Below are 24,897 nucleotides of genomic sequence, written 5' to 3' on the forward strand. Positions count from 1 at the left end.
TATTTGCTGAAAAATCACCTCAACCAAAATTCCTCTGTCATCTTGTTCACTTCATTTCCTAAAAGGCTGAAACAGAAATAAGGGAACTAGTTGTCCTAGCTCTGTTCTTAATCTACAGGGATCAGCTGGCTAAGAGATAAAGCATTGGGGGAAGTAGAGGTAGCAGTCTGCAAGGCAGCCAAAAGGCAGAGAAGGGGTGGAGGACTGATTGACAGGTACCAGGAGTTGAAGCACACACTGTCTTAAATGTGGATAGACTGTCAAGCACCCAAATTTCGATCACATGAACATGGAACAAAACAACAGCCAGTCATAATAACTGGTCATACTTGCCATTTGTTCAGCACATTATAATATCGAACAATCACTGAACAAATGGTCATTAAACAAGGATTATCTGTAAACTTTTTTTAAGCTTTTTTACTAAACTTTTCCTTTATCCTGCCCCTTTTAGTGAGGTTCAAAGCTTAGCAGACCTCCCAAAATCTACCTGCTTTCTTTAACAAATATATAGTGAAAATCTAATTTCAAGTAACAACCCATCCAACATGAAGTGAGTATACAGTATCAAGCCTGCCATAATGTCTGTAGCATGATGGCTATCATGCCAATATATATCATAGCAATATATACTTTGTACACCCAAGATTTTTGCTGCTCATAAATTGCATTTGTTGCATTGATTTCTTTAAAGGAAAAATGCATATTTTGCATATCTGCAAATATTTCAGTGTCTAATAGCAGGAAACAATTGAGGATTTTCTTCATTCTTGGGGAAAAAGTCTCCCCATTAGTTAGGAGATTCCAGGGCACTTAAATAAAGCACAATTCAGTTCCTCCAACCTATGAGCAATAAACATGTGATTTATACCTGCAACATTTGCAGTTCTGAATATTGGAATTTCTGGGTTAACTAATGCAAAAAAAATTCACATCTGGCACAGGACTACAAAAAGGAAATCCAACAACATTTATCAACTGAACTGTCTTCTTATTATGGCTCCACCTTTTTCCACTCATCACAAAGAAAACTTACTTGGAAGGAATTGGAAATCCACTTGAATCAAAAAGTTTTAGAAATGCCCAGCCACAACTTAATTCTCCTCTCTCACCTGTTGACTAGAAAAGAATGAGAATGAAGTTAGAAGGTAACTTGATTAGGCACAATTCAATCCTAGATCTGCAACACTTGCCATATATTTATTTTCTGATGGCTACAACACCCCCCCCCTCATTTAGCAGCCCTTAAAGTGTTCCCAGATTACCCCACTAAAAGTAGCAATGCAATTTCCTGATCTTTTTGCCCCCAAAAGATATAAAATATGCCCACCCTGAATATTAGGTTCACAATCTTCCTAATTGGAAAGTTTGTAGAAATCAGTGACAGGCTTTCTTTTCTCTCATCATACATACCAATGCCAGCTTGTTATTCAATACAGTTAACCATGCAAACAAATCATGACTAAAGAGAAAAACTACTCAGGAGACTACTGGCTATTACTGTTAAGAAGGTAATCAAGCCTAACATATTCAGACAGACTATTCATTCATCACATTGTGCCACAAAGTGGTTTGTTTGGTTTTAGCATAGTAAGTTTTGTGAAGCAAACCAGTACGGAATGTTGACTATGATGCTTAACACAAACCTATTTGTAACCTCACTGCAATCCCAATGGACTAGTCATTCTAGAAATAACAAAGTATCAGGTAGAGGGAGTTTCACAAAACATAAACAGTATTTGATATTTCATGACCAACAAGAACAAAGGTGGTCATGAGGGTATCTTGATGGTCATTATCATCGCTTAATTTTTGTTTACATAGCTAGACCTTTTTTTGTATCATTTTTATTTATTCTGCTAAAAGCACTAATGTCTAATATGTTTAACCTCAAGACAAAGCACCTAAGAAACAAACTGATTGACCATTCCATGAAAAAAAATGACAAAGAACACATATTAAAACGTATCAGCTCCAAAAAAAGTGGATTTTTAAAAGTACTGGAATCTACTCTTGTTTCATTCCTATGGATTATCATGCCAAACACTTCTCTTGCTAATCCTTTTGCTTCTCCACCCAACATAGTCTGCTAATAGTTTCATACACTGAGTCATCTCCATGGACTTACATTGTGGTAAGTGATTCCAAGTTCAAACAATAGTCCAATGTCTGGAGATGGATTATTGGATCTAATGAAACAATCACCATCAAGAATACATGGTAAAATGCCACTGACCTACAAACAAACAAAACAAAATGATCTATTTTCTTTTAAATATTTTAATTTTTTTGTATAAACCTGTCTTGTAAACATTTCAAGAAATTAATGATCAAATTAAATCCTGGTTATACTCATTTTTTGACATACTCTAATGTAGGTATTAATGCTAATTGCCCAGCTCGGGGATGGGCTTTCGGCAGCCCGTCCTCAAATGTCTATTTTGTAGCTCCTCAGAACCCTTCAGAACTGCGCTGCCAATATTAAAGTAAACCTCTCATTTTGGGAGGACTGTTGTTTTTAATAAAATAAGGTTTAAAATATGCAAGCTATTTAATATATCTGAGTAAAAAAAGGCATGCAACCGTATGCCAAGAAATGGTAACAGCTCGCCTGAAAATATTTGACCAAAATGCTTGCAAGATTATCATCACTACATTCTCTCCAGCTTTTTTGAAGAGACACTCAACCTCTCAGAACAGATTTTTAGAAGGTACAAAGAATATCAAAAGAAAGGAGAAATAACTCAAAACCAGCTCCTCACATCCTCTGTCAGAAGCATCACCTTGTAAGAATTCTGGATATGATCCCTCAGAAAAGATAGCCAAGGTCACAGGGTATCTATTGGCTTTGTGAAAACTAAGATATAATGGCAAGGGAAATATAAGGGGAATTTTCTAAAGTCAAAATTCTAAAGTTTTAAAAGTCCTCTTTTGAGCCTCTTAATAAGCATCCCTGCTAATACTAAAATAAAGTCAAATCTCTGTATGAAGGGGCACTTCTGCCACATGAATTATATTTTATTTTAATTAAATAAATTAATTTAATTAATTTCTTGACCTTATAGGATAACCATAATGCCATGGGAAACAAGCCTTTATTTAAAACACAACAACTTGTCAGCCCAACATTTGACCTTGATTGATCATAATAGAGCTTGGTTAATGCCGAAACAATGAGATCTTCACAATGATATTCAGTGTAACCTAAGTACAACTAATCTTGTTCAGAGAAGATTTTTGCTTATTTGTTTTGTTTTGTTCTTAGTTTGTCATAAAGAAAGCCAGTTTGTTTTAAGGTATCAGGCTAGAAACTAGAATAGAGTTCTACCCCAGATTTAGGTAAGAAACTTTGGGTAAGAAACTTTGGGTCAGTCACTTTTTCAGGCCTAGGAAGAAGGCAACGGCAAACATTTTCCAAAAATGTTGCCAATAAAACTGCATGGCATTAACTGCACAGTTGCCCACAGTCAAAACTATCATGAAGATGCACAAAAACAGTCACCCAAAGATGGGCCCCATCCAGCTGTCACAGAATCCTAGGGTTCTGTTGTTAAATAACCCTGTTTACGTATATAATATTTGGTGAAATATAAATGGTTTTTAAAGACAATAAATCAATCAATAAATATTTAACGATCTGTTCTACTTAGGGCTGTATTTGAGAACTACATTTCTTTTAAAAAAAACATTCATTTGAGAAAAGAGAACTCCCTGAACTGTTTTTCTTAAACAAACCACCCTCCCTTTGATATTGTGTCAGCTCCTCCTTTCCAGTGGTAAATATGGAATAAGAAGACATTTAACCAAGAAAATCTTTCAGTTTCCGTACTGAGAACTCTGACCTATGTTGCTTATTTTTCAAGAATAAAATATTTAAAAAAATCAACCATTGTTATCTCAAATCTTATATAAATATCTCTCGGATAGTAAGGTTTAAATAATATAAGCTATGATATAATTAAATGCCATATATTAATCTATATTATAATAGGCTCAGTCATCTTGGATATTGAAATAAAGTTGTGATTTTTTTAATGATTTAGCTTTCCATCTTCTGAATCAGAAATAAAACCTAATCGATGTTTTTATAAAGATTTGTGAGGGATTATCATCCAAGAGTAATACATTTATAAAAATACAGATTACAATACTACCACATTTGCTTATTCCGCTGGACAGGTAACATACACTATACACTTCATCTATAGTATACTGTATACTTACCCTTGGAGAAAAGGTCCATGTTTTGGGGTTTTTTGGTTGCCATGTAACTCTTACAGTATGAATGTTGCTCAAAATCTAGAATAAGATAAATCAAGGGGAAGAACCACTGAATTAACAGTGCATCTAAAAATTTACATTATGTTACAATTTTAAAGAGAACTTTTACAAAATGATGTACCTTGGTATATGTCAACAGAGAAACTGTCTACAATTTATAAAGGCCAAATTTATATTAGAAATGTAAAAAAGAAAGGACATCATGTTTATGTTTGTGGATGTGTAAAAAAGCCAGAAAATTTTGGATTCATACACTAATTTAAAGGATTTTAAAGATTAATATACAACTGAAATCAAGGCTTTAATTTGGGATTGATAAACAAACAACTGGAAAAAAGTATAGAACTTTGTTTTTCTATTTGATAAGAGCAGCAAGGTTATTGTATGCATGAGGATGGAAAAGATATACAAAATATACAAATAGAATGAGACTATTGCCTTATACATTGTAAGCCGCCCTGAGTCTTCGGAGAAGGGCGGGTATAAATGTAAAAAACAAAACAACAAACAAAACAACAAGACTCGGCATTGCCCACAATGAATAGTTGCTGAAGATAATGGAACTTGCAAAGATGGCTAAATTGACTTCTTCGATCAGAGAAAAGACAACATATGTGTTTATTGCTGAATAGAAACCCCTTACAAACTTTTTTCATAAAACAGAAAAAAATTAATTTATAATTTATAGTTTTGATGATTACCAGGACAGATTATAGAAAGAAGAGAGCTACGTTATAATCATAGAGTAAGAAGTAAATTTATAATTGTATTTACAAATTTATGATGTAAAGAAGTTTGGAAACTACTTAGGATATCCTTTTTCTTTATTTTATTTTTACTTTTTTACACTTTTAGCTTGCTGTTTTATTTCTTTTTCTTTATATAGTTTTTAATCTTCCTTTTTTAAAAATCTGTAATAAAAATAAAAATAATGAAGTGGTAGTAAAGAAGACACTCCAATTATTTTCAGTATTGGTTTAGAGTATCAGCTTTCTCTATCAGTTCAGTGAATTAGAAGTATGGATCCTATTTAACATAATGGGGTGAAAGATCCTTTCAATGATTTTTGTAGTCAGGTGAATCACTTGATGGATATTTAACAGTATACAGAATGTCAAATCAGTCACTCAAAACTCTAATAGAAGGAAAGACTTAAATCTACTCAATGTAACATTCTAACAGTAGCATGTATGGGGGAAAACTGGTAAACATGTTGAACTTACTTGGTTGCCATCAAAAAGGCAAAGTCGGATATGTCTACTGAGGACCTGTATACTAATGCCAGGAAAAGGAATGCCTTTGCAGTTCCATAAAGTCATAACTAGTGATATCCGAGTCGGCCTTGGCTGAATCTGAAACAGATAAAATAGAACCAAACAGTTAAAATAATTGAAAAATAGAAGTGTTGAGTAATTGTATTATTGTGTTTAAAAGATGTACATATAATCTTATAGAATAGTCTCATAGAGAATATATTCATTGTTTAACAATTATATTAGTGATAATTGTAAATATAATAGTAATTTTATTAATGATAATAAAATTTCATTTTCTGACTAGTATACACATTTATGACCAAATTTAATGCACCTGATAACAGAAACTTTCAATATTAAACTGATTAAGGTCTGATCAGTTATAGGCAGCAGTGACAGCCAACTGGAGAGTTCCAGTTAACTAATTAATGTCACAGAGCTGAGCCTGTTAACTTGCAATTAGCACTTAGGGAACTGCAGCTCAGTAAGAAATTGCTTGTTTAAGGAATCTCTTCACCCATCTGGTTGCAACTTCTAAAAAACTGAACCAGTTTTTCCTTTTGAAAAAAGACAGATGCAAAATTGGAATTAAGCGGGTCAGCCTTCTCTCTATTGCCAATCATCATCTTATCATCCTTTCCAACCAGCAGACTGACTATTTCTTTGACTTTCTCCTTGTTTTGCTCCTTCCTTCCTTCCATCCTTCATTCATTCATTCAATTTCTATAACTGCCCTCCTTAGTAAATGACACTGGGCAGCTTACAATTCAAAGTTTACATACCAAAGAATCCATTTTGTTATTTTTTCATCCACTTCAAGTATTCTTAGTCTTCCTGACCCCATCCTTGGATTCAAATTATTTCTTGATATTGTTTTTGTTACATGCCCTTTTTATTTTTTAAACCCATTCTCTGTGTTTATCAGAGAGCTCTTTATGCAAGCAGATTGGTTCATCGGCTATCTCCCATGTTTCTTTCTATCTGATATTGTTTGTTTTGGGGCCTTAATTATCTCATTTCAACACTTCCTGAACTGGTTTCCCCTTCAGGATTTTCATGCATGGAACCCTTTATATTTATTCTCTTATTGGAAATTAGCTTCCAATACTAATCTGACTACCTTCAGTTCTCCCTGTTTGTTGTATGATTAATTGTAAGATCACATTGTCACTTTCTCCCAAATTTTTTTTTTTTTTTTGCATTTATATCCCGCCCTTCTCCAAAGACTCAGGGCGGCTTACACTATGTCAAGCAATAGTCTTCATCCATTTGTATACTATATACAAAGTCAACTTATTGCCCCCCAACAATCTGGGTCCTCATTTTACCTACCTTATAAAGGATGGAAGGCTGAGTCAACCTTGGGCCTGGTGGGACTTGAACCTGCAATATTGCAAGCAGTTGCTGTTAATAATAGGCTGCATTAGCCTGTTGCACCACCAGAGGCCCTTAATTCCTATAACTTCTACTTCCTCAAGCTTTTCATTCACATTAATAAGTATTAAATCCAATATAACTAATTCCTTGGTTTCTTTTTCCACCCTTTGTATGATAAAGTCATCTGAAAGACTCTATTGGATTTCCTATTTGCCAGAGTTGGATTTCCAATTGATGTTAGGTAATTGAAACACATTACCACAGTTGTATGTTTCAGAGATGTATTATGGCCATCTGTGATGATTTCATCTATATCTTTGACTAATTGAGCAGGACTAGCTTGAACGTAGTTTTAAACTTGGGATTTTAAAAAAAAGGGTTTAAATGAGGTTTTAAATTTGTATTTAAAAGTTAGAGCATCAATTGAATTTAACTGTCTGTTCTTTTAGCTTTTTATGTATTATATGTTTTTCTGTTGTTTTTGACTGTGAACCGCCCTGAGTCCTTCGGGAGATGGGCGGTATACAAATATAATAAATAAATAAATAAATAAATAAATTGGGTGATCTATAGTACATATTTACAACAGTGTCAATGTTTCTTTTTCCTTAATATTCACCCACCCATTATGGCAGGGTATTCATTCTTGGTGTCACAAATTTCTCTACAGATATATTTTTATTTATGCCATCACCTCTCCCCCTTTTCTTGAGTCTGATTCTTTAAAACAAATTATATCCTTCCAATACTATTACAATTTTATTATATGCTTCATGACATTCTTCCCAGGCTTTTGCACCGTTACTCCCAATTTCTTCATCATCTGTTATCCTGAAGACACTAGCCTTTATGTGTCTTTTTTAAGAACTAGTACTTACACTGCCTTTTTCAGGACTCCATACCAGATCTTGGAAAGAAAGATTGGAAGGTGTAAGCACCGGTTGAAGGAATGAAGATGCCTGAAACTGATTTCCTACAAAAAAATAGATGTACACATTTAAATTTCCCTTCACCCTTTATGCTTACTGGGTACCTAGTCTTTGATAGTTAAAATTTACAAATCTGAAGCTATGCTTTTTTTAATTTATGAACTAAATAAACATGGCTTGACTCACAGATAATAGCTTTTTTTATCTATGAAGCTGAGGTCTAGAACCAAATTATGAGCAGGAACTATCTCAATTACTTAACACATTTAGGTAAATGACATATATTTTCAAACATTTTTGTTTCATTCATAGTTTATATTGTAAAATATACACTTTAAAAAACCTTATTCTAATAGGAAAGTAGCATTTAAAATTCTGTAATACAGTTTCTAGCACTATCGTACTCCAAAATCTAAAAGGAAATACAGTAATAAATCAATTCAACTAGCTTTAAAATCAGCAATCTTGATTGATGCCATTTTATAATGTCACCGTATTACACAATATTTAATGTTGTCCTATCAGGCTTCAGTTGTCCTTAGAAGCGTCACATATGATTTAGATTTAGTGGAATAATTTTGTAGAAAATCTACCTTCATCCAAGAGCTGTGCAAGTGTTGAAGGTCGAAATCCAGCAGGCACTGCTCCCATAGTTGTCAGGGCATCTAAGGTATTATTCTGTTCATTTAGATAGAAATATTTTATTGATTAAGGAAAGCCCCGTCTGAGTCAGTAGAAAGCGAAATATAGCAAAAAAGAACTGTATTTTTCAGACTATCAGACGCTCCAAAGTATAAGACGCATCTAGCTTTTGGGGAGGAAAACAAGGGGAAAAAATCTGTCTCTGCCTCCCAGCAATTTACCTCCTTGCAGCAAACAGCAAACAGCCTGCTCAGTTTCATCACAGCCTGGTTTAGCACAAGCAGCTGACTGGCAGTTAGATTGCCCTCCCGGAATACTGCCTGTCAGCTGTTCCAGGCTGTGGGGATTATCACCGCCCATCCCTGCCATCGCTGCCCCTTGCTCCTGCCTCCCCACACCCCATTTTTGGCCTCCGCACATCCCATTTTCAGCCTCCATGTGTCCCGTTTTTGGCCTGTTTTAGGTGGCGGGGATTGCTGCCACTGCCTATACCCACCTCCTGGAATGAGCCAAAAACGGGACGCGTGGAGGCCGAATAATGGGGCACGCGGAGGCGGCAATAGGCCACGGCAGCAATGGGCGGTGGCAATCCCTGCAGCCTGGAACAGTTGATAGGCAGTATTGCACGAGGCCGATCCAACCGCCAATCAGCTGCTTGTGCTAAATCAGGCTGTGCTGAAGTGACCAGGCTGCTTGCTGTTTGCTGAAAGGAGGTAAATTGTTGGGAGGCAGAGGATGAAGGGTGGGGGCTGGAGGGTGGGCCTTTGGCAACATTTGCTGTATAAGGCGCACAGACATTTCCACCCACTTTTTGGGGGGGCTGCGTCTTATACACCAAAAAATATGGGTATTTTGAAGTTCATGATCAAACTACAGTTGTTAGCAAGAATGTGGAGGAGATAACCCACTTTATATTGTGGCACTAATTAGGTTGATGCCCTGACCAATGTCACTCCACTCTGCTTCAGTTCCAGGGAAGATGTCAAGATCTATCCATGATTTGTTGATTTTCAATTTAGTTCTGTTCCCAACAGTGGTTATGGCAAAAGACACTTTTGTGTCTTTATAAGTAAGATCCCTGCGAAGGAAAACTCCTTTCATTCTGTCTGTGTGTTCTGCACCTGCTGCCCCATTTTCTTTTCCTCGTGCTATCCTTCTGTTTATTCTGCTACTGGCCTCCACCACCTTATTTCTCTTGCCCAGATTGCTTTGTTATCCTCTCCTCATTCCCTTTCCCAGGTAATTAAGGAAGTTGTCCCCTTTCATTTTTTAAACATTTAATGAAATATCCGCTGCTGAAAGTTTCAGCAATACTGTTCCAAAGTCATGCTAGAAATTAAGGTGGCAATTGACTCTGAGTAAATAAAGAAAAGATTGTGCTATGAATATTTATTCCAGTGTAAATACTTTCAGCTTGCTCACTGTGCATTCAACAGTAGGAATAAAGTCAAATATTTGCTTTTCACTCAAAATCTTTTTGACAAAACAAAGGTGATGCTTCAAATCATTACTGACATATAAATGTACCTCTGCAAAATCAAACTTACCTCTGTGAGGGCCTTTTTGACAGCACTCCAGTGAGAGTCTGTTCTGCACAGTATAAACGTAAGAAAAAAGTACAATCATATGCTTACAGGAAATATATAGACAAACAAATTAGCATTCAAATCAGTCAGCTTTATGGGCCCAATTCAAATGGCTCAATATGGTATCAAAGCCTTAACAGCTTGGACCCAGAACCCTAATCATATACAGATTTATTCCACACATTTAGATCTTCAGTAAGAGTCTTTTTATAAGTCCTACCATGAAAACATCTAAAACCAAGAACTAACTCTTTTTTAATGGTAGGTCCCATATTATAGGCAACTTTAGGAATAAGATTGAAGCTATGTTTTTGGATATATATTTTTTTTGGTTTCTTCCACATTGCATATAAAATTACTTACAAATTGAGTAAGTTGTCATAATATACCAACTGATGATGCTATATGTCTGCATTAAAGTCTGCAGTCTACCTTTTCAGAATATCAGCTCCACCTGCTGTTTCATCTGCGACCTCAATGTCCTCCTCTGTTTCCTCTTCACTTGGCTCTTCTTCTTCCTTGTCTTTTGCCTGTCACAAGAAGTACACTGATCAGCCAAACTGCGTCCTTATTTTTGTAATGGAAGGGATGTTCTGACAACATGAGGCAGAGTAATAACTTATCACGAGCCTTATATTCTTCATTGAAAATAATACTCCATCATAAAAAGCAGAAGCTTCTGATGGACAAAGTGGGAAGAAGTACTTTTCACAAGTTCCCCACAAGTCTAAGGCCCATCACACTACTTTCCAAATTGTTTAGAGAGTCTCTGACAAATCAGGAATAGGTAACTGGTTGCTGCCTGACAACCTAACTAAAGAGACTTTTCATCTTCATCATCACTATTTCCTTTTGTATCTAAAGAAATAAATGAATCACCTGCCCACTCAAAAATTAACATCCAGATAGCAGTACCCTATTATCACTTGTAAAAATTTGCATCTTTCTATTACTGTGTGGTGATAATTGTTGGTTTAGAACTGATAAGATGGTGGCTATTTATTTATTTAACCTAGCCTAAGGTTCTTAGAATAGTGCTCACGCTATAAATATTTGTATAAATAACTACTATAGGTGAACAATCCATGCAATTTTCAGAAAATGTTTGTAAAAGGACTGGTTGCAGAGATACTGTGTTTCCATGAAAATAAGACCTTGCCTTATATTTTTTTGAACCCTGAAATAAGTGCTTGGCCTTATTGCCATGTGCTCAAAAGCCCGATTGGGCTTATTATCGGGGATGTCTAATTTTGGGGGACACAGGGTACTAGCACTGTCTTTCTTCCATATAGGCATGTACAATCAACAGTTAAGACTCAAATGTAGGCTAGTTTTATTTCTGTAAAAAATATAGGCTTTACTGCAGGCTATGGAAAAATATTTCACTTTTACTTTTATACAATGCAATGCCATCTTACAAAAGACCATAGGTATCAATAATTAAAAAAGTTAAAATTGAGTAGAAAGGGAAAAAGCATACCAACCGTAAGATAGGTTTTAGGCACAAGGCCTTTCTCCCCTTTCGAATTTTTAGCCAACCACCAACCATCAGGCTTTTTCTCAATAATAATAAGAACTTCTTCTTTCTTCAATAATGAAAACAGAGAAAGTAAAAGTGGGTAAGTATATTAACACTGAAAATGTTTGATTGGTCCAATACAGTGCAAAGAATAGATGGTGTATGTTTTAATGTTTGTTTGCCATCAAATGTGATCATTATTATTTTACCAACTGATGCAAAATGTTACTGAAGATGCCAGAGATATAAAAAGAAAGTCAAATGGTTTTGCAGATATTGCAAAGAAACAGAAAATCAAAAAGTTAATTTGAAATCTAAAAATGTATGTTCCATTCAGTTTGATACAAATTTTTTTTTTTTTAAAAATGAGCATTTCAAATGAACATTGGTAGTTTTGTATCACTGCATTTATACAATGCAGTGTATAAATTGTTGTTCCACTTGGAATACTGTTGTTCCACTTGCCCCCTATGCTGCAATCTAAAACATACTTTAGACAATGCCTACAACTCAGGTCAAAGTTATATAGGTAATGATGGGTTGGTCTCAATTCCCATGCCACATTAAACGATATGCGGTACAGATCACAACAAAGAAGACAGGCAGTAGAGGCAAACAAGTGGAACTAGTGAACTCAAGAAATGCTAGGTTTTACTTGCTTTAAATGTCAAATCCCCTTCTTGCTGTGCAGCAAAATCACCAAGAGCGATGAATTCTGTATTAAATGAACCATCTAGTTTACTTTCATCATCATCTTCATCATCCTCATCGTCCTCGCTATCTTGCTCTTCTTCATCATCATCATCATTTTGGGTACTTTCTCCTTCCTCATTTTCTGTCTCTTCATTTTTCTGCTGTTCCTCTGAGCTGCCATTCTTTTTCAAATTCCTAACAACAAAGAAATAAAACAGGAAATAATTGGTGTTTTGAAAAACACTTATTTTAATCAGTCCTTGATTTGACTAATATGTAGCTTGTATTGGCAGTAAACAAGTATAGGAAATAATGCTTCTGATTTTTTAGGAAAAAAACAGTATATACTTTGAATGCCCAAAGTAAAACTGATTTATTGAACATAATTTTATCTTATTCTTCTTAAAAATACTGAACGTATTATGAAGATCATTAAAAATAGTTTAAAAATATAACAATTAAACAAGAGATTTAAATGTAGTATTCTTAAAGTGTATACATCAAAAATAATACAACATTCAGAAAATAAACTAAATGAAGCGAGCAATCCAAAAGAAAACAGGCATATCTTTTCCCTATTCCTGAAAAATATAACATCTGGCATTAAATGAGGGTAGGCAGCTTCCACAAAATGGAAGGAGATATCAAAAAGATATGCACAATGCATTTAAATTTCTAAATTATCATATATCTTAATTTTATGTTATATTTATTTATTTATTTATTTATTTATTATTTAAATTTTTATACCGCCCTTCTCCCGAAGGACTCAGGGCGGTTTACAGGCAGATAAAATAAACAGTACTATTACAAAATAAATACTATTAAAATACTACTAAAAAACTTATTCAATTTGGCCGCAATTAAAATTTAGCAAATAATAAAACCCATTAAAAACCCATTAAAAACCCATTTAAAACCCCTTAAAAACCCACGAATTTAAAAACTAATCCAGTCCTGCGCAGATGAATAAATGTGTTTTAAGCTCGCGACGGAAGGTTCGGAGGTCCGGAAGTTGACGAAGTCCTGGGGGGAGTTCGTTCCAGAGGGTGGGAGCCCCCACAGAGAAGGCCCTTCCCCTGGGTGTCGCCAGACGACACTGTCTCGCTGACGGCACCCTGAGGAGTCCCTCTCTGTGAGAGTGCACGGGTCGGTGAGAGGTATCCGGTAGCAGTAGGCGGTCCCGTAAGTAACCCGGCCCTTTTATATGAAAGAAAATATCTATATTTGAAATCCATGCTGCATTTGCTTCCAATCTTGGTAGGAAACATTTATACTGGTCAGAAACAAGCAAATCTGTGATAGTTCTCTGTAACAAAAAATTAAATTTCTTAAATTTACCCACATGCTAGAGTCTTTGACTACACTGTCCTGATTAAGGACTGCAGCAAGTTTTTCCAGTTGCTGAGAAAGCTCAAACAATTGTTTTTCTTCTTCTTCTTTTCTCTGATTATAATTTCCAACTGGTGCAGGCTCATCTGACTGTGAGATAAAAACACAAACACATCAGAATTTTGAGAAAATCCATATGTATATTGGTATTAATATTTACCAAGTTTTATCATCTTACTTTATATTTATATCTTGTCATTTCTCTGGAAGCGCAAAGTAATATATACATGAAATTTTCCCTTTATTTTAGTCTCAGAGCACCAATCCAATGAGATAGAAGGATCAAAAACATCCATGTGAGAACCATGGTCAAGAGGGGAATTAAACTTGAATTTTTTCAGTGTTAAACCTCTGCATGATACTGGCTTCCAAATCACAGATGTGCTGACTTGGAAGAAAAGATATGCTAGTTAGTTAGTTATTACATGTAAACATTCACATGGTTCTTTATGCTGAAAAAAGAACACATTTGTTCTTGTGTAGATTATTAGTATTATTTCTATTTTAAAAACAGATTTAATTTAGAATGACAGAAATTCAGAAAGCTATATATATTGGAACACGGAAAAAATGGACTCCAGAGGATGGCAGAGGAAAGGAAAGCCTGGAGGAACGTTGTCCATGGGGTCGCGATGGGTCGGACATGACTTTGCAACTAACAACAACAACAACAATTTCGCTACTAGTTTAACAAACAATATCTCGGAATCTTCCCTCTCTTATTTTTGAATAAGTATTCTGCCTCTCTGGAAAAGATATGGTATTCAATGCTGTGATGTCTACAAAGATCAAAATCATGAAAGCCATGGTATTCCCTATAATACTTTATAGAAGCAAAAGCTGGACTTTGAAGGAGGGTAGGATGTTTTGAATTTTGGTGCTGAAGAAGACACCTAGAATTCTGTGAACAGCCAAAAAAATCAAACAATTAGATAATTAAACAAACCAACTCAGAGTTCTCACTTGAGGCACAAATTACCAGGCTCAAATTAACTACTTTGTATATATTATGTGAAGACCTAGCTCACTACAAAAGGCTCTAATGCTGAAAAAGATGAACTTAAATAGAAGATGACCAGCAGCAAGATGGATTAATCCATCTAGATTCAGTTACAGTGGCACTGAGTGCATCATTGGGAGACTTAAAGAACAGGTTAGAGATAGATTGCCATGAAGTTAGTATATGTGCGGTTAGTAGGAGTCAAAAATCATTTGCTGTACAGCAATTAAAATCATTACAGGTATTAAATGAAGAAGGGAGGAATTATACTTGGTTTCAATATGGGCAAATAAGTGCTAGATGGAAAGAAGATCAAAAAATTGGTATAATGCAAAGGGAGGAAAATTTAATAAAGCAAATTAGAAATCAGACCCAGGAGCATATAAAGAGATTGTATAATGTGTTGCTTGAAATAGATTCGGAAAAGGATTTGGTAAAGGATTGTATGATAAAATGGGTACAGAATATTCAGGAACCAATAATGTTGGAAACATGGGAGAAAATTTGGGTTAGAAATGTTAAGTTTACACAAGCACAGAATTTAAGGGAAAATTTTTATAAGATGTTTTATAGATGGCACTTAGATCCCAAAAAATTATCATGTATGTATCCTAATATCCAAGCGAAATGTTGGAGGTGTGATTGTGATGATGCTACATATTTTCATATTTGGTGGACTTGCAAGAAAATTAAGGTCTTTTGGATAAGAATTTGGTGGATTATTCAAAATGTACTGAAGAAGAAGATAAAGTTCCTGCCACAATTTTTCCTTTTGGGAATTATAACGGATTGTACAGGGATTGAGACTAAATTGATTCTGAATTTAATAACAGCAGCAAGACTGTTGATTGGACAATACTGGAAGAAAGAAGAGATACCTACAATAGAAGAATGGATATTGAAAGTTATTAATTTGGCTGAGATGGCTAAAATCTCAGCGTTTTAAAAGACAATACGCAGGAAAAATATTTAATTGAATGGAAAAAATGGATTGATTATCTACAAAACAGATATCAGATTAAGAAATATCAGATTGCCTTTGAATAATTAGAAAGTTATTTTATGTAATGGGGAGGGGGTTGGGAGATGAAAAGCTTTGGATGTGGTTATTTGGATTGGAAGGGAAAATTTTATTCTATGCTTGGTTTATGTATAACAATACCTTGTGATTGACCCGGGAAGCCGGGGTTGTTTTTTTTCTGGGAGGGAGGGGGGAAAAAGGGGGAAAAATGTTTTTGTTTTTTAAAACTCTTTCAATAAAAAAAAAAAATCATTTGTTGTACATAATCAACCAATCAACTATAGCCCTAAATATTTACTTTCTTTAAGTTCTGAAGAGTTAAGGTATTTTCATCCACAGATTTCTTCAGCTCCAAACATCTATAAACAGAAAAAAGTCCACATTTTATATGCTGTCTACCAGCCATCAAATATGCTGACCCTAAAATATTACAAATAATACTGTGCTTAAATTTAATAAACAAGTTAATGATACCAAAGTGAGCAGGTATGTTAATAGCATACTGCCATAATCAGAATTTTTTTGTATGCACATACCCCTAGAGAAGGAATAATATTGATGGTGAAAGTTATTAAAGCCTGTTACATTTGCCTGGTTGAAGAATAATTAAATGCTTCAGTTGCTCATTCTCTCCTACAGGATCTCCTGCAGGCAAACAACAAAAATCTACTTAGCTCAAGTACAGTAACCAAAGGTGAAGCAAAGCCACAAGGTACATTTTCGCTGCTATCATTTTTGCTAAAAATGCTCTTTGGTTTTGATCTTATGTAGAAAAAAATCATTCTTAAATAAAAAATATACCTCTGGAAACATGTTCTATAGATAAATACTAACAAGTGTGTATGGAGGAAGGGGGCATTTGCTTTACGGTTTTTATCATTCTGAAATATAAGCCACTTGAATTCTTTGGAGTAACTAGCATACAAATTCATGAACAAACAATCCTGAATATTCTGTAAATTGGCCTTGAATCTACTTTCATAGTGAAAGCAATATAAAATGTTTTTAAAAATAATGATAAAATATAGCAGTTACAATGAACCAACTCACCACAGAAAGAATGGTATGTACTGAATGCTAACATTCAAATATAATAGATTTGGATGTGAAAAATCATGACTTTAAACAATGCACGTTAGTCCACTAATAATCCACTGAAGAACAGTTCCAAATATTTATATTCATGAACACTCTTCTTCAATTTGTTTTTATTTGATTGTGTGCTGTAATGAAACTAGACAAATAACACTGCATCACCTCTCATCTTTGAAGTAAAATACATGTAGAAATGAGTCTTATTTTTTATAAATTTTCTTCTTAAAAAAGAAGTTTTAGTCTCAACTATTTTTAAATCACTTGTTTAATTTCTTTACATTTTAAGTGTCATATAAAATGTTACATTTGCTTCCATCAAAAGATTACTGTAGCTAAAATGTACATTACCTCTCACTAAGGCTTTTCCTTTTTTCAGAATCCAGAGCCTTCACTGTTTTGCTTTCTTGAAGCAAAGTTTCCACCTGAAATATTGTATAATTAAGACATAATTTGCTGAATAAAAGCAGTTGCATAGCCTCATATATTTAAGCCTTGTACCTATATTGTACTTAGGATAAAAATCAATACTCCAAAACAAATTTCTCATATTCTCTAATATTCACACGTATATATGCACATCATCTGCCCAATATTAATAATATTCACCAGTCCAATTACACTCTTAACTTCCCCTTTATTACAAACAAGTAACCTCAGAATAGGGAAATTCACTAGAAATCTATACTTTACATACCAGTACTTATCTAAATCCCATTAAGTTTTGTGTACGTGTAATTTTTACTACAGTGCCCTCTGCAGGACCTTGCTACTTTAATTAGTCTTTAATCAGAAATACAATATAGAGAGATTCTTATTCTGATATACATATATATTCATCACATTGTTTCCATTCAGAAAAGGAGTACAAACTATAAAGTACAGCCAGAGTTGCCTTGAACTGGAAAAGATATAAATTTAACAAATAATAATAAAATAATAAAAGTAATAAAATGCTAAATCTAATGTCCATCAGCCATACCTTGTAAACCATCCAGCCTATTTTGCTAAACAAGTCTCATTTTCTTAATCCTTTCAAAACATTGCAACCTTTACTTGCTGTATTTGTAAATGCAAATGAAGTACTGTATATTTTTAAAGTAAAAGATAAACACAATCCTATTAGGATTGTGAATTAGGATTCTTTTTACAAAAATCCATTCCTGGCCACAGACTACCAACTTCTTTTCTATCAGCATTTGCATATCTTAACGTTTCTCCATTCTTCTATATTTCTTAAACATTCTACTAAGGCTTATAGATTAATCTACTTGCTCTAGTTTTCTGGCATACAAAGTATAGAGCCCCTTTTTGAGGGAGATGGGCGGTTTAGAAATATGAAGTGCGTGTGTTATCATTTACTCAATTTTCCCTACTGAACTCAAGTTCAATACAAAATTTATTTCACCTATTAGGTTGGCTTTCTCACTGTTGCTGAGAGTTTTGTTGAGAACGTCACTGGGAGAATTGCTTGTCTCCAACAACTTTTTTTAACCAAATAACTCTTACTAAAATGCTTATTTGCTGAGTAAGATTACAATCTAATGGTTCAATCAAGACCGTAATATTTTGGAGTCTTATTCACTGGGGCTTGCATATACATCTCTCCCCCCCCGCCACCGCCGCCGCCACTGTAAGATACACACGTGCATCTTCTAAATACTTAAAACTATAAACTTCAGACTAGTTTTGTAGGGATTTACATATTCAACAATGAAAACGGAGGCATAACATTTGGGGAGCCACGTCAGGTTTGCACTGAAACAAGCTCATACATGAGCTCCACAAACTGAGGTTTTGGGGGAGATTTTTTTCAACCAACCGTCATCCTCTAGTAGTGGGTCACAACCGTTGGGATGCATTGGAACTCTGTCTTTTGCAATCCCAGCTGGCTCTCTCCCACTCTCTCCGAGGAAGATAACGCCAAAAGACACTTTTACCTGTTCCCGCAGCTCTCGGCCCCGACGCAACGCGCTCTGCAGAGGGGCCCTTCGGCTCCGACGGCCGGTCATTTGTATAGACATTGCTGAGGTTGCTTTGCGCTGAGAGGGCCACCACGGTCGCTAAGGAGACCAACGCTCCGGCGCTTAACTAAAACGTCATCAATCGGCGTTCCAAAGACTCAAAGCGCGATTTGGGAGAGAATCGCGCTAACGGCGCTAGGCGTCTTCGCAGGTAGCAAAGCCGAAGGAGCGGGATGTTCCCGAATAAAGGGAACAGCTGAGCAAGGGGGGGGGTCCCAATTTTGCTCCGTTGTAGTAGCAAAAGGAATAGGCGATAAAATACATTATGCTTCTCATAATTCGATGGTTTTAAGAATTCTTACAGCACCATCCAATTAGAAGCCAAGAATACGGGAAATATAGTTTACGGTCGGTTTTCTTAAATATATGCCTGGTAGTTCACATCCTCCAATTTTATTCTCCAAATCTCTTTCTAGAATCTATTCTAGAATGAACTTGAACCCGATTGGCTGGAATTCTAGCCCAGTACTTATTCAAATCCCATGTCTTCTACTTTATGAGACACTCATTTGGGCAGGATAAACAGCAACTACCTATCTAATAAATGAATACTCCAGCTTTTTACTTGACTGTTCAAGGTGCCTAACAAGTTGAAACTAAAAAGAAAGTTTTAACTATTATAAACTTGATAAAATAAACAATCATTGTTTCTACCATTTTCATTGAAACCATTGTTTCAACAAACATCTCAGAATGAAGATTCACCAAATTGAATACATGAACAGTTAGATTATCTTTTTGCCACCAGATAGATGCTTACTGTACAGTATTCATTCAATTGGGTTGGATTTTTACCTTTATTTAAAAAATATCAGTAATAAAAAAAATTCAGTATAAATCAATTGGTACATTGACTCTCATGGCTGCACTAGAAAATCAGTAAAAATTTATAGCGATGGATTCATCATGTACTGCATCTCCACCTCCATACATACCATTTCTAATCCTTTTGTGTCTTTATACAGTTGACTAGGCAGATTGATTCTTGTAAAATATCACACCAAAATAAATAGTTCAGATTTAAAATCACATTCAATATAGATTTTAGTTTACACATTGCTCTAGGGTTAACTATGATTTATTAAATAAGCTAAATGTAGGTTGACATAATACAGTAAGCCCACAGAAAACAAACCACATTATGGTTTAGCATGTTGTGTGAATCAGGTCAATAAATTTAGGACTAATCTTTAATGTTCATAAGTGGTAATTCACGTATTAGGATATAAAATAAGGCTTGAATTCAATTTCACAGCCACAATAAAGAACTTTTAAAAAAACTAACACAACATATTGCATTGCATTTATTTATTTTCTATTTAAACTTTGTTAGGAATAACCAATTCATAAAACATCCTTAAGTTATTAGTTGTCCAAGTCGGGAATGTTAAGCTGTTCATACAGACAAGTTTCAACGGACAAATGACTTCTTTCTGCAGATGCTAAAGTTTTTTGTAAATATCAGTCCCATGAAATGAGATGGCAATTTCATAGACATCTTCAAACCATGTTTATACAGGAGGATTTTTAAAGAAGTCCATTAATATACATCAAATATGGAAATTGATTGTAGTTCTTTTTGAGGCTCCTATTTGTATTCAGCTGTTGACTGAAAAAAAATGAAAATCAGTTCCATATAACTTTTTCTCAAAATTTAAAAAAGAATACAAGTTAAAATATATAGGAAAGGATGCAATTTTAGTATTTGGGAACAGCATTAAGGAAATCAGGCACAGTTCCATCCACTGAGAAGTTTGTTGATTTTGGTACAACTGTCAACTGAAATGTTGCAGGAACCCTGATAAAATGTCTATATATACAATAAACTACTTAGAGAAACAAATCCCTGAATTTAAAAATCAGCATATTTTCAATAAAAAAACTAACAAAAATATGTTTTAATTAAAAATAGGCCTGCAATATGTTCAGCTGCTCTGAAAAAAAACTAGGATTGTAACCCAGTAAACAAGGCTGAAACCTATAACCCCAAAGTAATTTCAACCACTTTTGAAAAAACCATGAATGTCCAGGCTGTTGTTAAAACTATTGCAAAATGAGTAGTTTGAGGTAATTATTCTCTCTTCCCAAAGCTCTCTCAGAACAACTAGCATTCAATAAGCAAAAATTATACAGAAACAGGTCTTCTTCTCTGCCTAAAATAATAATGGCAGGCTCTGCGACTAGTATTAAAACACAAAAACCCTTCAAGGAAACATTAATTAAGGCTTTGCACCTTTATTTTGATAAAAAGAATCATAAAGTTATTATTTGGTTATTTTTTTAACAAACAAAAAAAAGCAAAGTAAAACAGAGCAAAAATTAAGCGCGTTAGCTGTTTGGCCTATTTCTCTTGATACCAGCTTTGAAACGCAGGGATCACCGCTTGAACTTTTCATTGTCCCAGCCTAGGGTTAAAGGGGCCGAGGCAAATGAGCGTTTTGGCCTAAAAGAGCGCTTCCAGCCAACGTGACCCCCTCCCGGTCACCATTCTTGGGCTATTGCGGCGGCTTCCTCACCGCTTCACGCGAGTTCCAACTTATTCTGAGTTGCTGCTAGCTGGTCCTGCAGCCGCCGCTTCCGCCACTTGAGGTAATACCTCCGCGCTCTGTTCGCCTGCCATCCCACCACCACTCCCGAGGCGAAGGCTAGTAACACCGCTAGCTTGACCGAGCGATCCGACAAGGGCTCCGAGCTCAGCGCCATTGCCATTCGCCTTCAATCTGATATGGCGCCCACTAGAGGACAGTCTGCTTTTATCTTGTTCTCGCGCGGAATGAAAAAAAAGAAACTGAGAATGTTCTTGGCACAGCGACTAGCGGCTATTAGGCTGCAGTTATCCTTGACACGCGCAATCTTTATCGAAATCGGTGAGGTTTCTCTCTGAGTAAGCAAAACTACTGTATACGGGAACACGTCGCTTTAGATCGGCGTTTTTCAAACTTGGCAACTTAAAGATGTGTGGACTTCAATTCCCAGAATTCTCCAGTTAGCATGCTGGTTAACGGATTCTGGGAGTTGAAGTCCACACATCTTAATCTTGTTAAGTTTGAACAGCACCAAGCTAAATATAGCATGATCTTCAGTATATTGTAGCTTGAAATGTGAATCCAAATAGTGATTTATAAACCACAATTTGATAAAGGATAGGCATTGCTGTTTGGTGCCAACTAAAAGTTCTCTGTCTGATCCCTCTTAACCTTTTTTCAAAGTAAGTATTACATTATATTAGAAATTAGCCGGTTGTAAAACAAAGTACCAGCCTCTAGCATATTTATTTATAAAAATACTTTCAAACCTATAATAAAAATTCCTCTCTGATGATAGAAAAAACCTGGAGGCTAGTTGAGGCATTTGGACTGATTCTGGCAGCTATCTTGTGAATAAACAAATCACAATATATTATATTGCAATTATATTATGAATATGCCCCCATGTACTTTTAAAGCCACAAATGTATCCATAGTTCAAAATGGTTACTGCCTGACTCATTATTTTATGTGAATCCAGTATTCGGGATTCGTCAACAAACCAGAGTTTATTAATCATGGCTTAGCAATGCCTCAAGAGGAATTTGAAGATGATCAAATGGGCCAATTAAGTTTGTTGGAATTTATATCTGAGAAAACATGTACAAGTTGCATCACTTTGTAGCAAGAATGTATTGGTATAAAAATTGAAGTCAACTTTTCTTGATTTTATGAACATGTTTTTGCAATTTATTTGCAACTATAGAGAACTCTTTGGTTTCTTCCAGAATTTCTTTTAAACCAGGGGTCTCCAACCTTGGCAACCTTGGGGTCTTAAACCAGGGGTCTCCAACCTTGTGGACTTCAACTCCCAGAATTCCTCAGCCAGCTTTGCTGGCTTTGCTGGCTGAGGAATTCTGGGAGTTGAAATCCACAAGTCTTAAAGTTGCCAAGGTTGGAGACCCCTGGTTTAAATTCTCCAGTGTAACCTATGACTATTTTTCTCTGATACTTCCACCACCAAATATTAACCCAAACTACCCAGCTAACAAGATCAGCCTGGTGCTGTTATCTTTTAAACTATGAACCTGATCCTGTTTGAGTTGTGTTTAACATAACTGCAGTGAATGTAAACTATAAAAAGAATTGACATTTTTTCTAAAGCAGATCTGAAAAGTTTTGAAACTGTTTCAGCCAGTTCCAACGTACTTCCATTGAAAAAAAACTCCAAAAGCATAAGATTTTACTGAAAACTTTTTCATATACTTGCAATCTTCTGTAACAGGGGTGTCAAACTTGTGTTGTCACAGCGGTGTCATGTGACATAGTGACTTTTTTCCCTTTCACTAAACCAACATGGGCATGGCCAGCACGTGACACATCCAGCCCGCAGGCCGCGAGTCACTGGTGGGTTTCAAATTTTTTTACTACCGGTTCTGGGGGTGTGGCTTGGTGGGCGTGGCATGGCTTGGTGGGTGTGGCAGGGGAAGGATATTGTAAAATCTCCATTCCCACCCACTACAGGGGAAGGATACTGTAAACTCTCCAGGGAAGATTATTGAAAAATCCTCATTTCCTCCCAATCAGCTGGGACCTGGGAGACAGAGAATAGATGGGGGTGGGACCAGTCAGAATTTTTACTACTGGTTCTCCAAGCTACTCAAAATGTCCCTTACTGGTTCTCCAGAACTGGTCGGAACCTGCTGAAACCCACCTCTGCCGCGAGTTTCTAGAAAATGAAGTTTTGTTAATTAAAAGATTGGAATTGCTTCAGGGGTAGAAATGCTCCCGGTTCAGACCGGATCACCCAATCTGGTAGCGGTGGCGGCTGGTGGTTCGGAGAACCAGTAGCAAAAATCCCTGGCCCCGCTCCCTGCCTCTGCTGAGCCTCGCCATCGTCAGAGGTGGGTTTTTTTTTTACTTTTAAAAGCATTTTTTCTTCAGCCGAAAACATGCCTTTAAAAATAAAAAAAAAAGCCTTTGATGATCCCGTGGCTTTAAACTCTTTTTTCTAAAAACCTCTTCCGCCGAAGAGGTTGTAAAAACAAAAGGTTTTAAAAGGCTCCTCTGGCGATCCCAGCTGAGTTGCCTCATCACCAGAACCTTAAAAAACATGTTTTCTACAAGCTCTTCAGCCAAAGAGGTTGTTAAAACAATCCTTTTAAGAGGTTCTGGCAATGAGGCAACTTCAACTGGAATCGTCAGAGGAGCATTTTAAAATCTTTTTTTCCTCTGGCAATCCCAGCTCATCATCACAGGCTTTTAAAATCATTTTTTTACAGTATTTTACAACAGCCCCCGCCCATGCCCACCCAATTGCCGGTCCCCACTTGCCTTATTGCTGCTCCTTTCGGGCTCGCAAAGCCTTGCTTTGCTTCGGCTGCTGCAATCAGTTGTGTCAGCTAGCAACTGAATCTTCCTGCCTGCAATCCATCTCCTCGGTGAGCAACTCAATCTGCCTGCCTCCAATTGGGTAAGTAATTGGGGAGGTGGGGAGCTTTAAAAAATAGTTAATTGGGGTTTTTTTAGACAGCAATTTAAAGTTAAGGAAGTTTTAAATTTAGCTGCTTTTATTTAAAATGGGTCTCCAACCTTAGTAACTTTAAGGCTCCGGGAGTTGAAGTCCACAAACTTTAAAGTTACTAAGGTTGGAGACCCCGATCTAAAAAATATAAATAAAATAATAAAATAAAATATTTGTGCAGCTTTCTGAGATTTGGTGTGTTTCTGTAGTGTTTCACTCTAACTACACAAACACACAAAATCTCACAAAGCTGTATGTGGCATTTTGTGTGTGTGTGTGTGTGTGAGTTAGTTGTGTTGTGTTGTGTGTGTGTAAAGTGTGAAAGTTGGTTTTTGAGCTTTTTGTGGCTGTGTGAGGTTCCTGCTTGTTGCAGATCCATTTTGGGTGAAGTGAAGCTGCTTTTACATTATGTGTGAGTAGTTGTGTTGTGTTGTGTGTGTAAAGTGTGAAAGTTGGCTTTTGGTACCTCTTATTGTTTTGTATACTTTATTATTTTTATTATTTATTGTTATTGGCCACGCCCACCCAGTCATCTGACCACCAAGCCACACCCACCAATTAAGCCATGCCCACAGAACCGGTAGGGAAAGTTTTT

At 35.8% G+C, this 24,897-nt stretch overlaps 2 protein-coding genes across 6 annotated transcripts in view; both read right to left on the reverse strand.

Annotated features, from left to right (window-relative positions):
* NPHP1 (nephrocystin 1) overlaps window positions 1–18,865 on the reverse strand; it is a 32,772-nt gene extending 13,907 nt beyond the window's left edge. For 2 of the 4 annotated variants that reach the window (XR_009152935.1, XR_009152934.1), the window contains exons 1-14: window positions 18,729–18,834; window positions 17,140–17,213; window positions 15,995–16,055; window positions 13,629–13,765; window positions 12,250–12,478; window positions 11,556–11,657; window positions 10,504–10,601; window positions 10,033–10,075; window positions 8,437–8,521; window positions 7,793–7,887; window positions 5,505–5,633; window positions 4,225–4,299; window positions 2,129–2,236; window positions 1,037–1,119 (exon numbers count right to left, since the gene is read on the reverse strand). Coding sequence is in view for 2 of the 4 variants with exons in the window: in XM_058165079.1 (XP_058021062.1) it covers window positions 1,037–1,119; window positions 2,129–2,236; window positions 4,225–4,299; window positions 5,505–5,633; window positions 7,793–7,887; window positions 8,437–8,521; window positions 10,033–10,075; window positions 10,504–10,601; window positions 11,556–11,657; window positions 12,250–12,478; window positions 13,629–13,765; window positions 15,995–16,055; window positions 17,140–17,213; window positions 18,729–18,812 (1,403 nt within the window). In the remaining 2 variants the exon portion in view is untranslated. Of the gene's footprint in view, window positions 1–1,036; window positions 1,120–2,128; window positions 2,237–4,224; window positions 4,300–5,504; window positions 5,634–7,792; window positions 7,888–8,436; window positions 8,522–10,032; window positions 10,076–10,503; window positions 10,602–11,555; window positions 11,658–12,249; window positions 12,479–13,628; window positions 13,766–15,994; window positions 16,056–17,139; window positions 17,214–18,728 lie in introns of all 4 variants that reach the window. The other 2 variants (XM_058165079.1, XM_058165080.1) reach the window with 2 other exon arrangements.
* A 1,240-nt stretch (window positions 18,866–20,105) lies between these two features.
* On the reverse strand, window positions 20,106–21,559 carry MTLN (mitoregulin). Of its 2 annotated transcripts, none has more exons than XM_058163681.1 (2): window positions 21,329–21,559; window positions 20,106–20,414 (listed from the first exon to the last, which is right to left on the reverse strand). In XM_058163681.1, exon 1 carries the CDS (start codon window positions 21,519–21,521, stop codon window positions 21,333–21,335), a length of 189 nt encoding a protein of 62 aa, XP_058019664.1. In that variant the 5' UTR covers window positions 21,522–21,559; the 3' UTR covers window positions 20,106–20,414; window positions 21,329–21,332. The 2 variants fall into 2 exon arrangements, with proteins under 2 accessions (XP_058019664.1, XP_058019662.1); XM_058163679.1 differs by having other exon boundaries at window positions 20,106–20,421; window positions 21,329–21,556.
* Between the last annotated feature and the right edge of the window lie 3,338 nt (window positions 21,560–24,897).

The sequence above is a fragment of the Ahaetulla prasina genome, chromosome 1 (genome assembly GCF_028640845.1).
Source record: "Ahaetulla prasina isolate Xishuangbanna chromosome 1, ASM2864084v1, whole genome shotgun sequence".
Classification (NCBI taxonomy): domain Eukaryota; kingdom Metazoa; phylum Chordata; class Lepidosauria; order Squamata; family Colubridae; genus Ahaetulla; species Ahaetulla prasina.

Bases quoted from the DNA above. Each gene is read 5' to 3' on its own strand.
- MTLN (XM_058163681.1), bottom strand. From the start codon at position 21,521: ATGGCAATGGCGCTGAGCTCGGAGCCCTTGTCGGATCGCTCGGTCAAG.